The sequence below is a fragment of the Drosophila guanche genome, unplaced genomic scaffold (genome assembly GCF_900245975.1).
Source record: "Drosophila guanche unplaced genomic scaffold, DGUA_6, whole genome shotgun sequence".
Classification (NCBI taxonomy): Eukaryota; Metazoa; Arthropoda; class Insecta; order Diptera; family Drosophilidae; genus Drosophila; species Drosophila guanche.
The window spans coordinates 11,950,230-11,973,484 of NW_022995744.1; the positions used below are offsets into that span (position 1 = coordinate 11,950,230).

Genomic DNA, 23,255 nt, shown 5'->3' on the forward strand with positions numbered 1-23,255 from the left:
GCTCCAACTCTGAGCGGAAAAGTCTCGAACTATGGTCAACTAGTTCCAGCCGTGGCTTAAGTGACTTGGGATTTTAAAAAAACCGCCCAGTTTCATGGTAGCCAGCTTTTGATAGAATGAAAAAACTATAAGTCCAGCTACCTTCTGCTGATTTATGTTCGCCTAGTACTCGGTCCGAAAATTGCCACTTGAGCGAAGCAATTTCAACAGTTGTTTGTTGTACAACAGACAATTTCTTGTTGTACAACAAACACTTGTACAAAAATAACAAAAATAACTTTTTTTGTACAACAACAACAACATAAATTGACAACAACAGTGCTGTATTCTTTTGTTGTTTTCTCCTTTATTAATGGGCCAATCAGGACATGCCACACCCCCTCGTGATCGGGACAATGTCCTGGATCGTTTGCAATCACTTTGGATGCAAGGACATTAAGGATAATGCCATTTTACCCTTTTTTTTGTAAAGATTCCTCACACCCCTATAACTCGGCTGTTTCCTGTCGGATCAGGACATGACACGAATCCTTGTGAGCGGAGACGACTCCTGTATCCATTGAATCCATCAAGGACCTCAAGGACTGCAGGATATGGCTGTTGTGGGCATTTTTGTAATTGAAATCCGTTCACCCAGAAAGTATACTATACTTTTTGGTATCAAAGCAGTCCCCAAAAGTACTTCATACATTTCGCCTGAATAATGTCGATCATCCTAAAAGTATGCTACACATTTTGGTTTATAAAAAGCTGGTCATTACATTTTTTTTTTTCAAAATTAGTATTTATGCCTACATGTGCATGTTATGTTAATCTTAGCCTGCACCCTGAGATTGGGTGTCGGCCACTAAGTAAGAGTCCCTCCAGCAGTACTGAGTATTGTCCTGTTTGCTCGGACCCGTCAGCCTTCCCCGATGTTATGCGGGAAGCTGGACCACCATATAGTTGTATCTCTCAGTACATCGGCCATCTGTGCATCGGAGAGCTGCAAGAAACGCGAAAGATTCTCTCTCCTCCTGATGTCAAAGATGATTTCAATTTCCTGACATACAGAAAACAGGACTATGTAAAAGGAGAGTAGCAGGCTACAGAGTGCTTCTTGTACGAGCCGTCTATCAGTAAGCAGCGTCGTATCGGTATAAAATGGTTCCGTTGATTGATGAAGTCAAAGCAATCGTAGCCACGCTGCACTATCAAGTTATGTTTGCAGACCCGTTCGTCGGCGAAATCGTTGAGGATCTTGAACCTATGCTCAAAACTTGCTCAGAGACCTTTGCCGATGTTCAAGGTGTCTGTTTGAACTATCATCTAAACTATCATCGGATTTCCAAACATTACCGGGGTGCCTTCTCACTGGACACGGTCGGATTGTTGTGCAGACGTTGACAAAGTGCGCCTTTCCCACATCCACGTCCCAATTAAACTTTCCCACGGCGGAGTAGACCTTGGCTTGCAGCACAAGATAAGAGTTCTAAAAGTACAAAGCTATGATTAAATTTACAACATGATTTGCAAACTATCCACTACCTGTTCCGCCGCCAGGCATGTGGAAGGCTGTCTGTTTGGCACATGCGGCCTTGTACTCGAGCTGCAATTGGCATTGTGCTGTATCCGCTATACCTGTTTAGCGTTTTGCTTAATTTTTTATGACTATTTATCCCTTTTGCTTAAGTTTTTATGATTTGAAAATTTTGTGATATATTGCGTTCTTTCAATGTGACCGTAGTCTTATCGATAAAATATACCGTATGATCCTTAGAAGCATACCGAAATATGCCTTATACCGTAAATATAACAATCTAAATCATATTCATAGATTTTGATGTTGATCCTTAAATTGGAGACAATCTAATAAAACAAAGACATGAAATCTAGCCAGTCTTGTGCAGAATTGATTCATTAGTCGTGTAAAATTATATTCTTAGCGCTGAGAATCCGTACTAGCTGGTAATATTTGCAGAATATCAAAATCAAGTAAAATGATGTAGGATATACGGTATGTTTTAAAAATGAAAAGGTATATTTCGGTATATTTCCGAGAGTCAGGCTGTAGATCCAATCCGCGGTCGCACTGATAGTGTATTGCACCTTTGATTTGTTTTTTTATTTTTATAAGAATGCCACCAACCGTCATATAAAGAACAATAGCCATATAAAGATGATGCTGTTGGAGCTGAACATTTTAACCCTGAACATTTGGTGAGCACTACTCCTTATGGACGCGACAAGGTTACGCACTGGCCCCAAATCTAATCTGATCTCAAATTCGATATTGTAGGGGCATTCCATATGTGTCAAGTGATCGCGGGCCGCGTCTTGAGGCCATTTGCAAAGAACTGAGCAGCGGCAAATATGACATCGTGTCACTTCAGGAGGTGTGGGCTCAGCATGACAGCGAGCAATTGCAAGAGAAGACGTCCAGTGTTCTGCCCTATGCCCACTACTTCCACAGTGGCGTAATGGGCGCCGGGCTCCTGGTGCTTTCCAAATATCCAATCCTGGGGACTCTGTTCCATGCCTGGTCGGTGAATGGCTACTTCCATCGCATTCAGCACGCGGATTGGTTCGGCGGCAAGGGTGTCGGGCTGTGTCGCATCTTAATTGGCGACCAGATGGTGCACCTCTATAATGCGCATCTGCATGCCGAGTATGACAATGACAATGATGAATACAAGACTCACCGGGTTATCCAAGCCTTTGACACCGCTCAGTTTATCGAGGCCACCCGGGGTAATTCGGTGCTTCAGATCCTGGCCGGAGATTTGAATGCCCAACCACAAGACATATCGTATAAGGTGCTGTTGTACACCTCCAAAATGTTGGACAGCTGCGCCTCGGACACCTTTCGCACGAATGAGTGCGACCACAATTCGTACACCTCGGCGAGGGCACTGAACAGAAATCCACGGGGCATACGCATAGACCACATATTTGTCCGCGGAGGAGACAATATAAACGCGGAGATTGTCGAGTACACTCTACCGTTTCCAGACCGTGTTCCTGGACAAAAGTTTAGCTTCTCGGATCACGAAGCTGTATTGGCTAAGCTGAAACTATCACGAACCACTCAAAGCACAGATCCTGGGGCAGCAGGTGACGGAGCAGAAGTGGCGACAATTGAAGTAAACTGCGAAGTGGTGGAAGAAACTTGTCCATCGCGTGAGCAGGGAGGAGGGGATGGGCCAGCAGCTACTATTCCCCCAACGGCTGATGCAACTGCTGCCAAATGCAATGGCAGTTCCATTAGGACTCTAGATAGAAGCTGCTCTTCCATCCAGCCTCTGCCTGCGGCCAGAACCGCTGCTCTCCAGGAAGCGCTGGCCCTTTGCGATGCTTCCCTGCTGCAATTGAACACCGATCGGATACTCTACTACAGTGCGGCCACCTTCCTCTTTGTCCTACTCGTTCTGCTGGTCGAGTTCACGGCGCCGGTGGGAATGCGTACAATTTTCTTGCTGCTCAAGTTTATAGTCTTCGGAGTCATCCTGTTCTGTGTGTTCATGGCTTCCATTTGGAACTATATGGAGCGCAATGGCGTAATGCAGGGCAAAAAGTCCATGGAGATCATGTTGCATCATGCACAGAAATATGAATATTTCTATTAAAGTGCGTGGCATGCATTTACCATTAAGTATAACGGCTCAATAAGCATTTAAAAGCATTGTATATCGTCATGTATCCCATATTTGTATTGTCTTTGTTTTACTCTTAATTTATTGACGACTCTGCCTCAATCTGATCTGTAACATTCTGTACTTCTTTCAATGCAATAAAATGGTCTCTATAATTGCATACCATAAAGCCTGATCACACACGACGACACATGTAAAGATCAAACCACCTTCCACAACTTCCCTACACCTCACCACAATACTATAATATCCCAAGGCACAATCAGCAAATTACAATTAGGTTTTTAACATCTTTTCTTTATTCTCGAGTAGAAAACAGCTCCGCATGATCCTATCTGGTACATTTTATTCGGGCTTCTTTCCCTTTGAAAGTTCGGCCTTCTTGCCCTTGGTGGGCAGAGGCTTCTGGGAACGCAGAACAGCGGAGGCGCGGCGAAGAGCAGCCTACAATTGGAAATTATACAAAACCGAATTTAAAATCGAACAATAACAATTATCCACAAATGTAGTGCTAATAGAGCTTCAGACATTTTTTTCAACACGATCATTCTGCGATCTTGGTATGTAGCATTAAAAAAAGGATCATCATATCAGGGACAGCTCAGTGGGGTGGCAGCAAAAAACTTCATTAATTACCTGTGTCAGATCCTTGCGGTACTTGGCGCCGATCAACAGGTTCTTCAGCTTTTTCAGGGAGCGACGGGGACCGGCCTTGAAGTCAACACGCACTGTGTTCTTAGCGGGACGCTGAGCATATTTGCCCTTCTTCAGCACGGCGGTGAAGCCCTTCTTATCGGCAGCAGGAACGACGCCAAGGGTCTTCTTGTGCACGATGCCGCTGTAGCGGTACGAGCTGACACTGGCCAAGTTGTTTGGCTCCTGCAAAAGTGCAATAAACAATTAATAAATGTCCCACACACAGACGCATTCAATGCTGAAGTCAACTTTGTCAGATTAAGGTTACTATCAAGTTGTATTCAAATATCATTGTGAAAGTTTGTAGGTTGGAAACATCATAGAATAGTTTGAATATAATTTAAGGAGGACGGATGCCACTTACTGTGCTGAAGGGTTTGTTCACATCGCGCTTCTTCAGCAAGAAGGCGTTGTTGTTGCGAATGATCAACCAATTGAGGTGCGAAGAGGTTGCCATCTCAAGTCTGCAAGTAGAATACAATTGAATTCGGTTAGAGCAGTTTACAAAAGTTTCCACAGGTTTTGGGTGGATTGGAGTATTCAGGATTGGGTGATGAATATAGTCTTCAAGAACTCTTCTGCTAAATCATTCATCATGGTAGTTGTACTCGTGCACTTAAGATAATCACAATGCTTACCTTTATGGGGAATGCAGCAAGATATCAAGTATCCAGAAGGAAGATTATGAAAGAGAATAAAAATATATTATTAAATCTATGCCATGGCTAAAAAGTGGGTGCATTGAATGAATGATATCAGAATTGGGTGATGAATATAGTCTTCAAGAACTCTTCTGTTAAATCATTCATCACGAAAGGAGTATTTACGACATCCAACTGCAGACAATGCTTACCTTTATTGGGAATGCGACCAGACATCAAACCAGAACACGGAATCATGAAAGAGACGATAAATAAAAGGTTAAAATCGGTTCCATATTTCAAAAGAATTAAGAAAGTAAATGAATATTTTCAGGATTGGGTGATGAATATAGTCTTCAAGAACTCTTCTGCTAAATCATTCATCATGAAATTGACACTCCTTAGCAACTTTAACATGTGCTCTCACCTTTTGTGTGCATCAACATCATGTCGTCCGGACCCACGCAGCGTGAAAGAGAAAGAAATTCGATGTTAGACTTGAATAGAAACAGAGCACACTTAATAAACGTATAATTATTGTAGTGGGAAACATAAAAGTAATCCCTGCATGAGTTCCCCGGCCGCCATGATGTAGCCAGCAACTCTTTTCACACATTTCGAGTCAACAAATCAGCGAGCTGCACACGTGTGGGTAACACACAAAATTACCTCCGAAATATTTGGAGTTCTCTGCCATTTTGAATAAAACACGTGGTTCACCCATATCACAAAATAAATGTTGCACGGCTCCATGCCATTCACAAGGCTTTAGAAGCTAGAACTTAACCAAATCAAGACAAAATACGAAATGCTCACCTTTTCTCGTTGAAAGACAAGCAGGAAAGAAATATGGCAGCCGCGGGACAGGGTGAAGTTGGCTGCGAATAAAACAGCAGGGTTGCATTTTGGGCATGGACTTGGACAACGATAGTTGGTCAAGTTAGCAGCCCCGACAGGTGGAATTCGATAAATGGCAAATGCTTTTCTTTAAATTTGACACTCACAAAGATACATTTTACTTTAATTAAAATTGATTTAAGTGTATAGTTCAGTATGTCCCTTCACTGTTCATTCACAAAATCGTGCTGCCTCCATGCTCCTATATTTTGTTCTGGCTATCGCCACTAACCACTAGTGCTATCGCATAAGAACATCGTCAATAGTTTTTTCTTGCAACTCTGTGCACAAAATATATACTCGCAAAAAATGTGTATCGATATATTGATATATCAATAACATCCCTAACACAAACACATTTCCGAAAATTCATTCAGTAAAATCTTAAATTTTACGTCAAGAAATCACGTCAAAGAGATTTTGTTTAGGCTGTGGTTTATTTTTATTGTCGTATGTCCATCCAGAATTTAAACACTCGTGGTAAGTGGAAGAGACGCCCAACAAGAGGCCAGCCAGCACACACACTTTACAGTCGCAGCGCCCATTTACACATGTACATAAAAATGGCTGCTCGTGGTCTAGTCATCGGCCTCACACGCACACGCATACAATACATGCATACGTAAATGCACGCAGGCGATTTTAAGGGCACAACAGCACGCTGCGAGAGGGTGTGATTACAACTACAGAGATTGTGATGAGATGCTAAGGGCATATTGTGTGTATTTTGTCTTCTGCAGACCCCTTTGCTGATGCAATCAAGGGCAATGATGATGACATTCAAGACGGGCTTGTGCACATAAGAATCCAGCAGAGGAACGGTCGCAAGACGCTTACCACTGTCCAGGGCCTGTCCGCGGAGTATGACTTGAAGAAAATAGTCCGCTCCTGTAAAAAGGTAGGTGCCCGTTTGGCCGGTGGCCAATTTTCCCTTGTGGGCCATGTAAATTATCAATCTGATTTCGAATTTATAGGAATTTGCCTGCAATGGAACTGTGATCGAGCATCCGGAGTATGGTGAAGTTCTGCAGCTGCAGGGCGATCAACGTGAGAACATCTGTCAATGGTTGACTAAGGTTGGATTAGCCAAACCCGACCAGCTGAAGGTGCACGGCTTTTAAGCGGATGCCAAGGAACAACAAATATTTCATTCTTAAGCTACATTCAACTTGCAGAAGTTCTTCTTCGTTTAAATTATCTAAAAACAATCTTGATAGAACATTAACACAAAGACAGAAGCAATAGACCATTAATTGAGAAGATGTTATAAATAAATTAAATGTTCAATTCAAATAAACAACTGACGTTGCTTAGTACAATGGGACACTATCCAAAATTGTTTTAAACTTCAGGGGCAGGTGCTTTAGGTCCTCTTGGATTTTCACAACTATCACAAAGAACGTCAGTGCAATTAAATTTTATATTTAGGCGCCGAGTATCGCACAAAGATACCGATAGCTTTTTGCAGTCAACCCTAGCATCGATAAGTAGAAAAGCAAACCAAAGGAAAGGTGTGAATTTGTCCTAATTCAGAAGAGTGTGCATTGAATATAAATGCAAATAAAATATACATATTAATATATGTTCTTCAGTCAGAATATCCCCTAAAAACACATGTATCGATATTTTCACATGTCAATATTTTATATTATGAGAAGGTATATTTTGGTATATTTTAGAGGGTCTGTCTTTATAAAATTTATCGAACACTCAACTCGACCGATGCAAAATATAGGGTTATAAGGTATACAATCCAATAAAAAGGAGTATTTATAATAAGCCAAATTGATTCTTCGATCGGAATAAATTATTGTTTCAGTGCCAAAAGTCTTTGCAAGCTAGTAATATCAAACAGAACATCAAAACCGAGGAAGGTGATTTAAAAATACGGTATATTTAGGGTATATTTTTAAAATGAGAAGGTATATTTTTGAGGGCCCACAGTATATTTTATCGAAAACCGAACACGACCGAGTGGGCTGCTTTGTGAGCGCGAATAATTTGCGTGTATTATTGCTTTTTTCTGGTTAAAAAACGTTTGCTGACAGTCTCTCGAGACAGCACTTTAATCTGCACTATCAAATGCACAAGTTTTCGTGTCGATTTTAATAAATAGTTGGAAAAACGTGGAGTTTCAGTACGTTCAGTGTAGTGTACGTGTACCCCGCTAAACGCCACCGTGCCTCTAGATAGAACACATAACAAGTGGTTTTACAATTTGGACATTGTAGCCGCAGGAAATAGTTAACTGGAGGCTGACAGAAACAGGAACAATTCTACGCTGAGCGGTGTAAGTACAAGTGCACAGGAATATTATTATTTATCTCTTTGTTTTAAGGGGTTGGGGGAAGTAGTCCTATTTTTCGCCACCAACCATACTGGGCTCACGTACCCTACTTGATACAAATGATTTCAAATTTGATGCGCATGCATGACAAAAAACCCCGTACAGACCGATTTCATACCTATCTACATGTCCTTATATATTATGTATCAAAACACGAAACTCAATGCCAGCCGAAGATGACAGCTGCCAGAGGTCTTCGGTTCTGAGAGCTATCGCAGCGAATTCTTTTGGGACGTTCCGCTTATATTAATACAACTAAATAATATAGTCAGTGTTTTCGTTAAGCAACATTAAGTTCTTAGGTCTCGATGCCATCATTCCCATTACGATCCCGATTTACATACTATATAAATCTATCGCATGCAACCGTGCAGATTTTGGCAGCCTATCGAAACGGTGACAGAGGAACGGCGAAAGTTTTCTATGACGATGAGAAGTGAATTTTTGGATTTTTCGCGTGACAAGTTCGTTGTGAAAAAAAAGAACAATTACTTTATTATTTAGAACATTTGCAAGCAATACAAAATTTGTTGTGCTACTCTGTCGGCTCGGTGTCGTTGCAAGTTGGGTGTGAAATAAAAAAAATCAATTGCCTCAAAGCCTCTCGACCAATTTCAATTTTATTCTCTGCGTGTGCAAAAAAAAAAAGCTACGAAAAAACGAAGACGAAAAAAGTCATCAGCGAGGAAGAAAAAGAATAGAAAGGAAAGCGAAAATAGCTACACGAAAAGAAACAAAATTAAGTCATTCAAACCACCAGGCCACGGAAAATTAAACGACGACGACGACAACGGTCGCGTAGAAGTTGAAGAAAATGTACAGGAACAGGGGAGGAGGAGCAGCCGCAGCAGCAGTAGTATAAATAAATAGCGAAACAGCGAAAAGAAGTGTGTTGCAGCTTTGATTGCCTGCCTGCCTTTGATTGTTCGCATTGCATTGTAATCAAGTTTCATGCAATAAGAATATCAAAGTGAAAATCAAATTTTCCAAATCGAAAAGCCTCCGCGACTGGGTGGCAACACGGCTGCCACTGTGTGCGTGTGTATATGTTTGTGTGTGAGTGTGCCGCGTGCGACTGTGTGTGCGTGAGTGTTCCGAGTGAGTGTTGAGGCGTTCCGTTCGTTCGAAAGAGGAGGAAAAAATATATTTAAAAGCGAACCGACCGTGTCTTTGTGAGGAATTTCCGGATAATTGCAACATACGTTACCATGGAATATTACCTAGGTTAGTAGTAATACTATTCTCATATGTCAAAACCAAACACATATGCCTGCAACCCCAAACCCTCGCCCTCACCATGCGCCCACGGCTGCTGCTTGTGCTGCACTTGTGTGCAATAGAGGGTACGCACAGTGGGTTGAAGAAGAACTCGCATAAGTTGCTGCTCTCGCAACGCCTTAAGGTAAAGCAGAAGTTTTGCTTTTTGCGACGGTGGCAGCCACAGGCACAAGCACCTGACAGCAGGGGCAGCACACACCTTGTCCATCTGTCGGTATGGTATGATGGCATCAAATTTATTTGTTTATAATATTAAATCTGGTTTGGCTGGGAGAGTTTTCATAGCTTTTTTCTAGCGTCACGTCACTCGCGTCGTCCGATTACGAAAGTTTCTCATTACGTCTGCAACAACAACAAATGACCTTGTTTATAGAACTTCACTTAAAAGCACATACACACACATAAACTAACCCGTGCATACGTTTGCTTATGTCCAATTGCAGGAGGATATGTCTATATGAATGGAGATGCAGTCAAAATCCAGCCGCCGGTCTACGCCAATGTTCCTGTCGAAACGGCAATGTTAGCTACCAACTTGTTCGGCCCCACAACACAGATCGCAGCCCCAAACGCAGCAGCCCACATACCATTGATCACAGCCGCACCAGCAGCCGCTGCCCCCGCTACAGTCGCAGCCGTGGCAGCGCCACAGCCCGCTCAGCTTTCACATCAGCATCCACAACAGGTGCAGGTTCAGGTTCAGGTGCAGCAACAGCAGCAGCCTCATCCACACCAGCAGCAGATTATTGCTCATACGCACGCCCACCAACAACACCAGCAGCAGCAGCAGCAGCAACAGTCTCCTCAGACCATTCAGGCTCATCCCGCACAGCACTTGCAATACGGACATCCGCCTCCGCCGCCACAGGCACAGGGCGTGGCTAACTCCGCAGTGGTTGTAGGAGGAGGAGGAGGAGGCGCTGCCGTTGCCATTGCGGGTGCTGCTGCTGAGAGCATCGATAATCCAGAATTCGCCATCATGAATGGAGCAATTGGCCAGACCCAAGATGGCACCGTCGTCTGCTACACAACCGATGCTCTGGTACCTGGTGTTAATAATACGAATTTAGTTGCAATTGAGCCGCAACCCCAACACATTGTAGTCCCGGTTCAGGTTCCTGTTCCTGTCCAGCTACCGGTCCCAGTGCCAGCCAATGGACCGCTGCCCACCCAGAATCAAGAGCTGCAGAAACAGCAGCCACAGTTACAGCAAGGTAACAACCCCAATGTCCCAGCTGGAGACGATCCGAATCTGCCGATGGACAAGCTCAAGCAAATGCTGGCTACTCAGCTTGAGTATTACTTTTCAAGGTAAGCACTCACTTGGCTGTTATTCCAAAGCTCCCTTTCTGACTTATTCTCTTTCAATTTTCCACAGAGAGAATCTGGCCAATGATACATACCTGCTGTCGCAGATGGACAGCGACCAGTATGTGCCCATATGGACTGTGGCCCGATTTAATCTTGTTAGGAAACTAAGCAAGGACATCAAACTTATTACTGAGGTGCTGCGTGAGTCGCCCAACGTTCAGGTGGATGACGAGGGTCTGCGCGTGCGTCCCAATCGCAAGCGTTGCATCATCATACTGCGCGAGATATCCAACAACACTCCCCTCGATGACGTCAAGGTTTGCCTTCAGCTCAAATCAGCTACGCCTAGGCCTCCTCCTACTTATTTTCTGTACTCAAATGCTAATTTGATTTCCTTTTGCTGCAGGCTCTTTTCAGTAACGAGAACTGCCCAAGGCCGATCTCCTGCGAGTTTGCTGCCAACAATTCGTGGTACATCACATTCGAGTCAGACGAAGATGCGCAAAAGGCCTTCAAGTATCTGCGCGAGGAGGTTAAGGAGTTTCAGGGCAAGCCCATTATGGCACGCATCAAGCCCAAATCGTTTATCAATAGAATACAAGCTGTACCAAATATTAAGAACGGCTACCGTCTCACATCACCACCGACTGCCGCAGTGTATGATCCATCTGGTGCTGGGGCTGCCGCTGTCAGCTATGCGTCCGCCCCACAGCGTTACTTGTATACCACCAATGGGGCAGTCCTTGGCCCCGCCTCCGTTCCCTACAATAATCAGGTAGTGATTGTAAGTAGACATAATTATTTCATTAGACTGGAAATCCCATCATACTAATGTTCCTCTCTCCCTGTAGCCGATTCAACAGAATCAATTCTATCCCGGCTTGTTGGCTGGTCCATGGCCACCCGGCACTGTGACCACTGCCGGCCATGGCCAGAACTTCTATGAGATTGGTGGAAATATTTATACCGCCAATGCATTGGCTCCGCAGGCTGTAGCCAGCTTCGCCCCCGCACCTCCACCCACCGCACAAACGATTGTCACATCCAAGCCGCAGGGTGGTGGCGGCGGCCGCTACAACAACAATAGTCACCGCGGCAATCCCAACAATATGGGAGGTGGTGGCAATTCGGGACCACGCGGCGAGCCCCGGAGCAAACCCCCGCGCAACACACAGACTCCATCCCATATCCAAAGCGGCAGCATTGTGCCCATCCAGCTAGCGGGTGGCATTCCCGGTGGCATGGTGAGCGTGGTGTCTGCCAATATTGTGGATCCCCTGCAACAGGCTACGCTGCAGCAGGCCCAGCAACAGCCGGTACACCAGCAGCTACAGCAGCAACAGGTGCAGCAGCCGACAAGCTCTGCCCATGTCCAAGTCCAACAGCAGCAACAGCAGCAGCAGGCAACGGGGCAGGTGAACAACACTAATCGTCACTACAACACCATCAAGAGTAATAATTGGAAGGGTAAGTTTTTCACAATCCCTCAATGTAGAGCCGAAACTTAACCCTTCACTCCAATGGCAGGTGGTATGCAAAAGAACTTGGACAAGAGCTATGGCGGTGCAGTGTCAACCCACCACCATTACAGCACCCAGGCCCAGGGTCTGCCCACACATGGCCACCATCTACAGGCTCAGCAGCAGCAGCAACAGCAGCAGCAACAACTGCAGGGACAATCACAGCAGCAGCAGCAGCACTATCATTTGGCTTCCTCAAGCGGCGCAAGCACTCCTCAGGTATCTTATGCCAGTCCTCAGGCTACGGCTACCTTGACGCTGGCTCCTCAGCCCAGCCAGCAACAGCATCATCTGGTGGCCCATCATGCCTCCCAGCAGCAGAGCCAGCAACCACAGCAGTCGCAGCCGCAGCATCAGCAGCAGCAACAGCAGCAAGTTGAGCTGCAGGAGGCGGTAGAGAACGTGGAGCATGTGTCGCATCCAATACAACAGGTCAATCGCAGCAGCAACATGTCGGCCAGCGCATCCTCGTCGATGGCCACATCAATCAGCAAGGAGCCGCTGCAATGGCACACGCGTCCACGTCGTCGTCGTCGCGATGAGGAGGGCGGCACAATCAATTATTCTCCAAGCGGCCGAGTGGGGGTAAGTAGTCCGAAAATGTTGGGATTTTCTCGTATCTAAATCTCACTACATTTAGCTCTTTGGCACCTCACCATCGGCGCCGCATCAGCAGCAACAGCAACAGCAGATGATTTCATCATCCTCGTCTTCCGCCAGCAATGTGCAGTCAGGCAACGGCGGCCCCTCCCATCGCGGCGGTGATCGGGAGAGCCATTATAATATTCACGATGTACCACCACCACCTCCCCAGCACCGGGGCAACTACAAGGGCAACAACTATAATCCTAATTATCACGCCCAGCACTCGTCCATGTCGAACAGCTCCCATCATCATCACCACAACGCGCTGTCCTCGCAGCACCACCTGGCAGCGGGACAGCAGCAGGGATCGAGTCACCACTATCACCATCATCATCACCACAACTCCATCGGCAGCAATCTGGGGAACAGCGGAGGAGTGGGCGTCAGCAGTGGAGCTGCATCCGGGAGCGGCGGATCTGCGAACAACAGCGTTTCGGGTGGAGCCAGCAGTGCGAGCAATGAGCGTGGCCTGCATCACGTTACTCTGGGCTATCAGGGACACCAGCATCAGCAGCAACAACAGCAGCAGCAGCAACAACAGCAGCCGGTGGTGCCAGTGCAGCCGCCGCAGTTTGATCTAGAGGCAACCGCCTTCCCACCACTGCCAGCCTCGTCAGCATCGGTAAGCACGCCACACACTCCTCAGGCCAATAGTGCGTCCGGGCACAGCATCAACTCGTCCTCCTCTGCGCCTGCCTTAACACAGAAACAAACTCTTCATCATCAGCAGCAGCAGCTAAGCGGCAGCGTGGAGACCAGCGATGAGCAGCGTTCAAACAATCATCAGCAAGGTGAAGGTATTACCCATCTGGCTAACAGTCCGGCTGTGTCTGTAGCTGCCAACAACTGGTCCGAGAACCGCCTCTCGGACGTGGTCCGCACTGGCGGTGGTGGTGGCGGCGGCGGAGGAGCCAAAGGCAAGGCTCGCAAGGAGACTGTTCAAAGCAAGCACCATCCGAATCAGACCCAGCTGCAGCAGCAGCAACCGCCACCACAGCCGCAGCAACAGCCGCATTTGCCTCCCAACTTCCAGCAGCATCAGCGAAATGTGCCGGTCAGTCCCACGCCCGCCGCTGTGGAGTACGCTCCCGTCGAGGGCAACAATACTAAAAACGTTACTAAGCAGAGCTCCAGTAACAGTTCGACCCATGTGATAAAGTGTCTAACACCAAATATCAATGCCAGCAGCAAGGACGAGGCAGCCGCAGCCGGAGTCGGGGTAGGAGCCGGACCTGGTGCTGCCCAGCAGCTGGATAAACCAAACAAGACTGAGGATGAAATGCATCCAAAGCAGCCGCTGCTGCAGCAGCATCCGCCACAACGTCTGGCCGAAGCCTACGTCCAGACTGTGCAACAGCAGCAGCAGCAGCTGCCGCCGCAACCGCTGGCTGCCCACAACGATTATGCACGGGGTGCGGGGCCAATCACTGCTGTGACCGCGGGCGCTGGCGCCTGCAGTGTTGCGACAGTTGCGACCGGTTTGACCGCCAGCCTGGCCGAGTGCAGCCTCAGCCAGCACAAGAAACCGCCCTCCGTTGCCGCCCTGCACGCCAAGAAGGAGGCAAGCCTGACCAAGGATCCAGCTAGCAAGAAGAGCGTTGCCACCTCCACATCGAACGAGAACATTGCCGCCGCCGCGGCCAGCAAGCTGAGCTATGCCCAGGTGGCCCAGCATCACAAGGCCTCCACGGACAGCAAGGATGGAAGTGGCTCCACGGGCACCCTTTCGCCCACTGGCAGCCACAAGATGGACCTAGTCTTCGGTGATCCCTCCACAATCGCTGCCGCCGTGGAGAAGAGTGTGGTCGCCACCGAGAAGCGTATAGCAGGAGGAGCCTCCCCGGCCGTTAATGCTGTACCCTCTGGCAAAGCTGCCAGCGGCTCACAGACCATTAATTCAGCTCAAGGTAGCAATGCCGTCGGTGTCAAGGAGAAAGGTAAGAGTAGAAGTTAAAGGAAACTGATGATGGATCTCGAACTAATGTGATTTTTCCCAATACCTACAGATGCCCGCTCCCATGCCTCACCCATGGCCGGTGGTGGACGCCACCAGAGCAAGGAGAAACACCAACACCAGCAACAACAACAACAACATCATCAGCAACATTATAGCTCTGGGACAGAGCACAACACCAATGCCAATGTAGGCTCGGGGACTAGCGGCAACCGCAAGTCCAGGGCCCACAACAACTCTTAGGGGAAGGGAAAGTCGTTGCCAAAAACGTGGCAACTGTGAGAGAGACCTTTTTGCAGGATGCCCCAGATAATGCATCTATCTGCCTGTAAATATATGAAATTCCATGTGTAAATACCAAAACAATTTTTGTTACATCTATAAGTGCGCTATGCTATAGATATTTACCAGCTAACTAAGGAGGCATACAAAAGGTGAGTTGCTCATTCATTCATTTTCTTTTGCATTATGGTCTCCTAATCCACCCCTAATCTTATGCCCACAGCTTTCGCTGCTGCTCAAGAAAGAAAGGAGAAGATGTTGGAGTAGCAGGCGAAGCTTGGACCAGTTATCATATTAGTAGGCAAAGGAATAGAGGAATAATGAATGGTGCATACCCCTTTCTCCAGCTATTTACCTGCATGTATATGTATTTAAACATATATATATATATGTATATGTTTAATCAGTTATCGGTTAATGTTGATCTACGTCTTTACCTAAGCTTGAGGGGTACACCGTGGACTAGAGCAGCGATGATATTTGCAGAATAACGAATGGATGAATGGATATTGGAGAGAGGATAAGTGTAGACGAAGAGATGAATATGCCTAAGCTACGATTACGATTAGCATTAATGTTTACCGAGTGAATAAGTCTAAGTTTTGATTTTAGTTAGCCAACTTGCATCGAACGACAAAACAGAGCAAAAGAAACGATTACACAAATTGTAAACGATTTTACTGATAAATTACTGATGAAACTCATGCATCATGAATCATACATACGTTGGTTACGTTACGTTATTATCTACGTTTAGTAATTCATTATTTTCATTTTGCTTACACTCACACACGACACACCATACGACACAACATAATACACACGACACACACCATTCACATCAAACTTAATGTTTACAGCCAAAACAGAAGTACACAGATACGAGTATATGGCGTATATGTTATCTATATACATAGCTATGTCTCCGCTAGTCCCACAAGTTAGGGTTACTTCTATTAATTAGATATATACGCGTATGCATACATTATATACATATATTGATATATTGTTTTGAACCATTTTTCAACCACATTTTATCAGTTGGTCTTGTTTGAGCAAATGGTTTATTATTTTTTTTTTTACCCAAAATGATTTATTGAAGTGAAGTGGATTCTCGTACTTAGTTCACGACATAAGGGATCCTTTTACACACGGAACATACCCTTGGCCACAAACACCACACTCACCCACCCATCCCTACACACCTGAGTATATCCTTCATTTAGATACTTATGAGAATAACTTATATATTTTAAAATTGCATTTGTTTCCACACGATGAATGGCAATTTTCTCAGTTTGATGGTTTCACGTCTATTTCAAGAAGCAAAGAAAAGAAAAGCGGAAAATGATTCTTAATCAAAGTTAGTGCATTGCTAAAGCAACTAAACTCTATCCCTATAAAGCGTAGGTGGACACGGCCACAGCTCAGCTCAGCTCGGCTCGGCAGACACTATCCAATGTTATATTTACAAACTCTGTATTGTATATAAAAGCCTACAAAAAATGTATTCTACACTCAACTCACCAAAACACACACAAAATACACTCTATATACAAAAAGGTGCCATAACACTATAATGAAATGAAAATAAAACACTCACACACGAAATTCTACGAGGTTTAGGACAACACAAATAGGCATTTAAAAACAGAATCTTTTCTTATGTTAAACTATCTCTCAATTTATAATGCTACCAACCAACACCCATCTAAATAATGATGCTCATTATCGATTTTGGTTTCCTTTTTACGCACAAAAATACAAACAAATGAATTACGATTTATTCGAGAAGCATGTTATTTGTTCCCTAATGCATAACCATCATCCATTGGCAACAGGAGTAGACTAGGAGCAGGAGGAGGAATAATCAGTAGTTTTAAGAGAGCGTACACGCGATATATAAATGTGTGCGCATAAATAGAGAGAGATACAAATACAAATATATATTTAAATATATATATTACAAAACTACTCTAGGCCTAAGAATTAAGTTTAGAAATGCGTATGGAATATTCACACTTAACTGCAAGGAATATTCAAATCTTTTCTTTCTCTATTTTTTTTTTGTAACTTTCATATCTTCTTTGAGAAAAAAACTGCGCCCCGCCTTTCACTAACTCACACACACACTCAAACACCCAAAACTAACGATAGATTTCAATATTATTTGGCATAGAATTAGTAGAGACACACGGCTAAAAAATACCTTTTGTTATCTTTAAGTTAGCGCTGATGAACACACTGTGAATGAAATGAACCGAACAATGTTTTCCCCGAAAAACAAAACTCATCCAAAATCAAAATAACGAAAGAGTAGGAGAAGAATTAACTCTTAAACTGAAGACTTTCTACCGAAATGTAATTTAAAATGTAACAAAAATGCGAGAAAGAAAACTACAACTGAAAACCAATATAATATGTATATATATACACATACATAAATATATGTAAACATATACTTTGTTTCTATGAAAACAATCGAATATGCTAAGTGCCTATACTAACTATTATATTATGGTGTGACACGCAAGTACAGTCAGACCACTGAGCCAAGAACCAAAGCTGTGTCATCCCTCCCTCGATCAAACACTCCCCTTTCCCCCCACTCGCACAGTCACATCATGCTCACTCAATCACTTAACTGCCTCTAGGACCTAACTTAACCCACAATGAAATGAAATGAAAGCAAACAACCCAAACCAATGATTCATTCATTCGTTTGTTCGCCCACTGATCTTTCGACCAGTCGGGGCTCGGGTGGGCTTTCCTGCCACTGGTTTAGGGGTCGATGCGATAGATGGGGAGACACACAGCAACCCTCCCCCAACACATAGTATACCTTGCTCAGTGGTTTGTCATGTACTCGGAACACTACAAATTTAACTTTAAATAATTCATAGATTATAGTTTGTCCCCATTTGATGAAAGACCCAAACCGAACCCAACTGAACCCCCCTCACCCTAACTATCATCCAAACCAATCCACCCACACACCACACCACACCACAGACATTAGTTTCGAACGTTCTCAAATGATTTTGTTGTGCTCATCACTCACTGTCGGCTGCCACAATAACAAACAGAGAACACACGGAACACAGAACACTGTACAGTGGAACCTCAGTAGGGCAGACACCGACTTGGACTGCGGACTGCTTTAGGTGAAATGAAATGTTAGAGCGAGAAATTTGATCGGTTGAGCGAGCGTGCGGCTGTGCGGCTGCTGTTGGTGGGGGAGCTGGAGCTGGATGCGAGGCAGCCCCGTTCTTCCGGCAATGAGATGTGATATTATGCAACTGACGGATCGTCAATTGTGTGCGACAAACAAAAAACAAAATGAAATATACGGAAAAACGACTGCCCAATTGGGTTTTCCTCCAGCAGCAGACACGTCCAGACATGTTCACATCTAGACTCACACCACAAACACACACACACACACACGCAGAGAAAGAGAACAGCAAGAGAGAGAGAGAGAGTAGTAGGGTATAGAGAAAGTAAAGAAACATTGTTGATGTTGAATAATTTTAAGGCAATACAATAAATTAAATTAAATTGTTACATTGTAAACCTGAGTTCTTAAGCTATTTATTTTTGTATGATTAAGCAGCGCATATGACAACAACTTGTTATATTTACAAAATAATACTATTAGAAATTCAGCAGACATGCCACGCCCATAGATAGCATCCCCCATACTCAGAAGCACACAAACACACACCCCCCCCCCCATCTCTCCCCCATCCTCATCTCTTGCTTTTATCGCCATTAAACATTGACCATTTTTTATGGCACTGCCAGCAGCTAAGTTTCTCTTTCTTCTAATTTCTACTATATCATCTTTCTTGAACTTTACTTTAATGGCTAGAGATCAGGCGTTGTTTCCTTAATTTACCATGGGTTAATTCCCTGCTTTTGTGTACTACCCCATAAGCTGCAAAAATGAAAGCTAAACAGATGAATGCTTACGCACATTGTTATCACTAGAAAAAAAGCTACAACAAGAACAACAAAGAACAAGAACAACAAAATCTGCAACAACCTGTCTGTTAAACAAAAGAAAACAAAAAATGCAAATATGTAATATGAGTAATGCATATATAAAAAAGAAATATATATATATATATATATACTTACGAAAAGAATATGTGTAATCAACTGTAATTGTACCGAAATTGATAACTGTAAAGCGAAAAGAAAACAAAATGGTTTATAAAATTGCATATGATTAAAACTATAAACTAACTATAAAATCATAGAATATCCCCCACCCCCTCAATGCAGCAGCGTAAGCCACACAACCCAACCCAACCCAACCCAACCCAACCCAACCAACAGAGTTAATGCATAATTGAGTGTGTGTAATATGGCATACATTTAAATAAAATAACAAACAAATATAATAAAACAGAGCAACAAAAAACGAAAAATCGAAAAAAATACAAACACTGAGAAACAACCAAAACACGAAAAGGCGTAATTCATTTCCCCCTATATATACATATATAGATATATGGTTAAGAGTGAACAATTTGTACGTAAAAATCACACACACGATGATGATAATGGTGATGTTGATGTTGAAGACAAAAACCTGTACTCGTAATGAAAATATAGCAAAAAGTTTAAATAAAATTTATACTTACGAGCTAAAAAGTAAAACACAAATACAGAGAGAGGGAAAACATTTCATGACCAGAGAACACAGAACACACCACACAGAACACACAACACACCATACACCATACACACGATTATTTTATTTTATTGTATGTATCATATAAACGAAAAGAAAATCAAATAATAAAAGAAAAGAACAAGGAGAGAACAACAAGCGGGCGTAAATGTAGATTAAATGTAGATAGCAGAAAGAAAAAAAACAACACAAAAAACATGTCAAACAATAAAGCGAGCGATAACCAGCCAGAAAAGCTGTACAAAACAGTCCAAGTTATTGGCTAACGGGGGAACACGGATTTTTCTGGCCACAAGGAGTGGATATGGTAGGGATTTAACGCTGGAAATAGGTTCTCCAGAGTTCCACATTGATGCTTGATGCAGGTGTAGATGTACACAACAGGTCAAGATACTGCATCCAACGAGTAGCAGGCCATCCAGGGTCACACAAACCAAACAATCGATTCCTTTAATCGAAATCAGTGCTCTCTGGGGTAGAGGCAACTGTGGAGAAAGCATTTCAATGGGGTTACATTTTTAGCCGTCAATCTGAATCAAAATATCAAACACTTTGTACACTTTTTATGGGCACTACAAAACATTTTGCTTTATTTTTCAATTTCAAAAACTCATTGTCTTCCTTTTCCTTCTCCTTTGGGTAAAAAACATTCTCCTTATAAAGATCAATCCAGAAACTCTGACAAGTATAGTTTTAGGTACATAAATACTAAACGAGTAATACAATTTTTTTTCTCCATTCTGCTTGGGCATCACAAAACATAGTAATTCAAGTGTATATATATATAATCGTACATATCATATACATATTATACATACACACATCGATAAGGGGCAGCAGGGGGCACGCGGGGATAAACTAAATAAAACAAAAATTATTCGTGGGAGCTAAACATTTTGGTAAGGATTGTTTGCGTGTGTGTGGCATGTGGTGTGTGTGTGTTTCTTGTGTCTATAAAACTTAACCAAGAACACTTGTAAGTATAAAGAGTTGACCTAAGCGGTATTTCGAGGATACCCTAATTAATTATAAGGCGCACTAGTAGATATAGTTTAACTGCATCTCGGATGCTGCCAGCAGCGGATCTTGTGCCTCCTTCTCCGGTTTCTTCTGCTCATCGGAACTGTTGGTCGCCTCAGTGGGCGTGATCAGGCTGGAATTGGGACTGGTTGTGGTTGTGTTTGCGGTAGTGGGGCTCGAGGTCTGTGTCTCGGGCATGTTTTCATTGGACTGCGCAGTCTTTGTTGCCGTGACGGCGGCATCTTGTTCCAAGGCCGTTTTATTGCTATTCCGACAGCGGGCAATTAAATCGCTGTAGGGTTTATCGTGCAGCAGGCAGACCAGGACGACGGTCATGTTGTCCCCACCAAGTCCGCCCATTTGGCAGTCGGGGGCCAGGCAATGGTTCATCAGTTCCTCGCATATCTCCTCCGGGTACATGCCCATGCCGATGCGTGTGCGGCAGAACTCAAGCACTTCCGCATTGCTCATCACATCCCAAATGCCATCGCAGGCCAGTACGATAAATTCCCAATCTTCCATGATTTTCCGTGTCTCCACGTCCGGGTAGGCTGTAGGCGCAGCAAGAACAACGAAAACGCAAGGTGATAATGGATTATGAGAACAATGAGACCAGCAATTTAATTGTTCATTTCTCACCTGTGACGATTTGATCTTCCGGCTTTTTGTTTGAACGCTTAAAGACAAAGTCACCGAGCGCCCGGGAAAGTGCCAGATTGCCATTAACACGGTTGAACTCGACCCAACCGCCGCCCTCGATGATGCGCTTCGACTCCCCCTCGTTGTTGGGCTTGTGGTCCATGGAGAGTATCTCCAGCTGGCCATTAACGCAGGCAATCGCCCGCGAATCCCCAGCATTGGCGCAATACAGTTTGCTATCCTTCACGAGAACGACCACAGCTGTAGAGCCAGCCATCTGATCGCCCCATGACTCATTGTGCAGCATTTCATAGTCAATGTCCAGAAAGCCCTAGAATTGCATCATCGTGACGATTCTCGTTATTAGCATTGTCACCTCTGAGTGGCAGTGAGTAATCAATCCCAGCGACTCTCACCTGCTGCAGAGCCCGCTCGATGTCGTTGTCGTTGTACTCGGGCCGCTTCAACACGAACTTGTGCAGATGCTTGCCCGCATATTGGGCAACTGTGGCACCGCCATGGCCATCGTAGACGGCAAAGAAGGCCGCTCCAGGGTCATCCGGCAGCGAGAGAATGTGTGTGTGCGAATCCTCCATGTTGATGCGCCATCCTTGCATGCAGCTTGAGCCGACACGGAACACAGAGTTCTGGCAGTACGACGACTCCTTGGCAGTTACCGGCTCGGACAGTGTTTGGCCCATTCTGTGTCCGTCTGTGTGCCCGCGTGGGTGTATCTTGGGGGCCGGCTGGCTTATCGATTTACAATACGTCTATGTCGACGCTGAGTATCTGTGTGGTGTGGAAGAGCGGGCAAGCCAAGGCACACAAATGGAGCGTTGAAGCGGCAGCGGGAGCGGTAGAGATATATAGAGGAGAGGTGGATTGTTAATTACGAATTACGAAACTGGCCGACTGGGCCGTCAACTTCAGTCAGATTCGCGTGGGCATTGAGATTAGCATATCACAGTAATGATACGACCCGTATAAGCTCTGCGCAAACAAACGTGTAGATTTCAACAGCTACGCCACGATACACGGGCTCGGGCACGCGCTCCACCAAAACACTATCGAGTGCAGGGCTGGTGGCCTGACGGTGCGATCGTACGGAACCTGTTGTCGACGGAACTGTTCGGTTTAGATTTCGATTTTTAGACACTCATTCGCACAAATGTGCAGGCTTGCAAAAAAAAACAGAAAACGAAGAAAAACGCGCAGGGCAAAGGGCAAAAGACAAGATAAACGCTGATAAGGCAGCTGACAGGCAGGCGGCAGTGAGCAAGTCAGCGCTGAATCGGCCCGCAGCGAACCTCTTTATATCTCATGCGCTTCGCTCCATAATTAGTTGACACAGTTTGCAACAGACCTGAACTTACGCAAAAAAAAACACGGGGGAGAAACACGGAGAGAGAGAGAACTTGAAAGCCCAGAACAATGCTCTATTATAACTCACCTGGCACTGGGGCTACGCTGCTGCCGATTGCTGTTTCTACTTTTGCCAATACATGGACAACTTTTGGCTGGCTAAACAAATCCAATTCGCATTAATAAATGAAACGCAGAGGGTTCCGATTGGTTCTCCTGGTTGTTGTGGTTGCTATGCTGTGTTTCGGGGTTGGGCAGCTGCTGTCGGCACGTGCTCTGCTCTTGTTGCAGCTGCAGTTAATTTTTACGCACGCTTTTAAATGTATAAATAA

General features: G+C 44.6%; 5 protein-coding genes, 1 long non-coding RNA gene and 3 other non-coding genes across 13 annotated transcripts; 3 read left to right on the forward strand and 6 right to left on the reverse strand.

Annotated features, from left to right (window-relative positions):
* Positions 1-722: 722 nt before the first annotated feature.
* On the reverse strand, positions 723-1,715 carry LOC117579536. The gene is made up of 2 exons (XR_004573495.1): positions 1,528-1,715; positions 723-1,471 (listed from the first exon to the last, which is right to left on the reverse strand). It is a non-coding gene; the product is annotated as an uncharacterized LOC117579536 (long non-coding RNA).
* Positions 1,716-2,050: 335 nt separating this feature from the next.
* LOC117579507 (putative neutral sphingomyelinase) lies at positions 2,051-3,790 on the forward strand. Its single transcript, XM_034265410.1, has 2 exons — positions 2,051-2,199; positions 2,279-3,790. Exons 1-2 carry the CDS (start codon positions 2,159-2,161, stop codon positions 3,603-3,605), a joined length of 1,368 nt encoding a protein of 455 aa, XP_034121301.1. The 5' UTR covers positions 2,051-2,158; the 3' UTR covers positions 3,606-3,790.
* A 118-nt stretch (positions 3,791-3,908) lies between these two features.
* On the reverse strand, positions 3,909-5,867 carry LOC117579508 (60S ribosomal protein L28). The gene is made up of 4 exons (XM_034265411.1): positions 5,786-5,867; positions 4,693-4,792; positions 4,269-4,511; positions 3,909-4,076 (listed from the first exon to the last, which is right to left on the reverse strand). Exons 2-4 carry the CDS (start codon positions 4,783-4,785, stop codon positions 3,978-3,980), a joined length of 435 nt encoding a protein of 144 aa, XP_034121302.1. The 5' UTR covers positions 4,786-4,792; positions 5,786-5,867; the 3' UTR covers positions 3,909-3,977.
* Positions 4,861-4,936, reverse strand: LOC117580590. Its single transcript, XR_004573579.1, has one exon. It is a non-coding gene; the product is annotated as a small nucleolar RNA CD11 (small nucleolar RNA).
* Positions 5,077-5,151, reverse strand: LOC117580591. The gene has a single exon (XR_004573580.1). It is a non-coding gene; the product is annotated as a small nucleolar RNA CD11 (small nucleolar RNA).
* On the reverse strand, positions 5,291-5,366 carry LOC117580589. Its single transcript, XR_004573578.1, has one exon. It is a non-coding gene; the product is annotated as a small nucleolar RNA CD11 (small nucleolar RNA).
* A 320-nt stretch (positions 5,868-6,187) lies between the features above and the next one.
* LOC117579144 (eukaryotic translation initiation factor eIF1) lies at positions 6,188-7,163 on the forward strand. Its single transcript, XM_034264884.1, has 3 exons — positions 6,188-6,346; positions 6,607-6,764; positions 6,841-7,163. The coding sequence occupies exons 1-3, from the start codon at positions 6,319-6,321 to the stop codon at positions 6,985-6,987; spliced, it is 333 nt and encodes a 110-aa protein (XP_034120775.1). The 5' UTR covers positions 6,188-6,318; the 3' UTR covers positions 6,988-7,163.
* Positions 7,164-7,834: 671 nt separating this feature from the next.
* Positions 7,835-18,781, forward strand: LOC117580170 (la-related protein Larp4B). 5 transcript variants are annotated; one of them, XM_034266497.1, is made up of 10 exons: positions 8,605-9,437; positions 9,935-10,802; positions 10,870-11,119; positions 11,209-11,586; positions 11,654-12,269; positions 12,330-12,907; positions 12,963-13,589; positions 13,695-14,904; positions 14,974-15,355; positions 15,427-18,781. In XM_034266497.1, the coding sequence occupies exons 1-9, from the start codon at positions 9,422-9,424 to the stop codon at positions 15,162-15,164; spliced, it is 4,734 nt and encodes a 1,577-aa protein (XP_034122388.1). In that variant the 5' UTR covers positions 8,605-9,421; the 3' UTR covers positions 15,165-15,355; positions 15,427-18,781. The 5 variants fall into 5 exon arrangements, with proteins under 5 accessions (XP_034122386.1, XP_034122388.1, XP_034122389.1 ...); XM_034266498.1 differs by having other exon boundaries at positions 13,698-14,904; XM_034266495.1 differs by lacking the exon at positions 8,605-9,437 and adding an exon at positions 7,835-8,156 and having other exon boundaries at positions 12,963-14,904.
* Positions 18,782-20,462: 1,681 nt separating this feature from the next.
* Positions 20,463-23,255, reverse strand: LOC117580172 (probable protein phosphatase 2C T23F11.1). Its single transcript, XM_034266499.1, has 4 exons — positions 23,012-23,255; positions 21,978-22,350; positions 21,562-21,892; positions 20,463-21,473 (listed from the first exon to the last, which is right to left on the reverse strand). The coding sequence occupies exons 2-4, from the start codon at positions 22,260-22,262 to the stop codon at positions 20,941-20,943; spliced, it is 1,149 nt and encodes a 382-aa protein (XP_034122390.1). The 5' UTR covers positions 22,263-22,350; positions 23,012-23,255; the 3' UTR covers positions 20,463-20,940.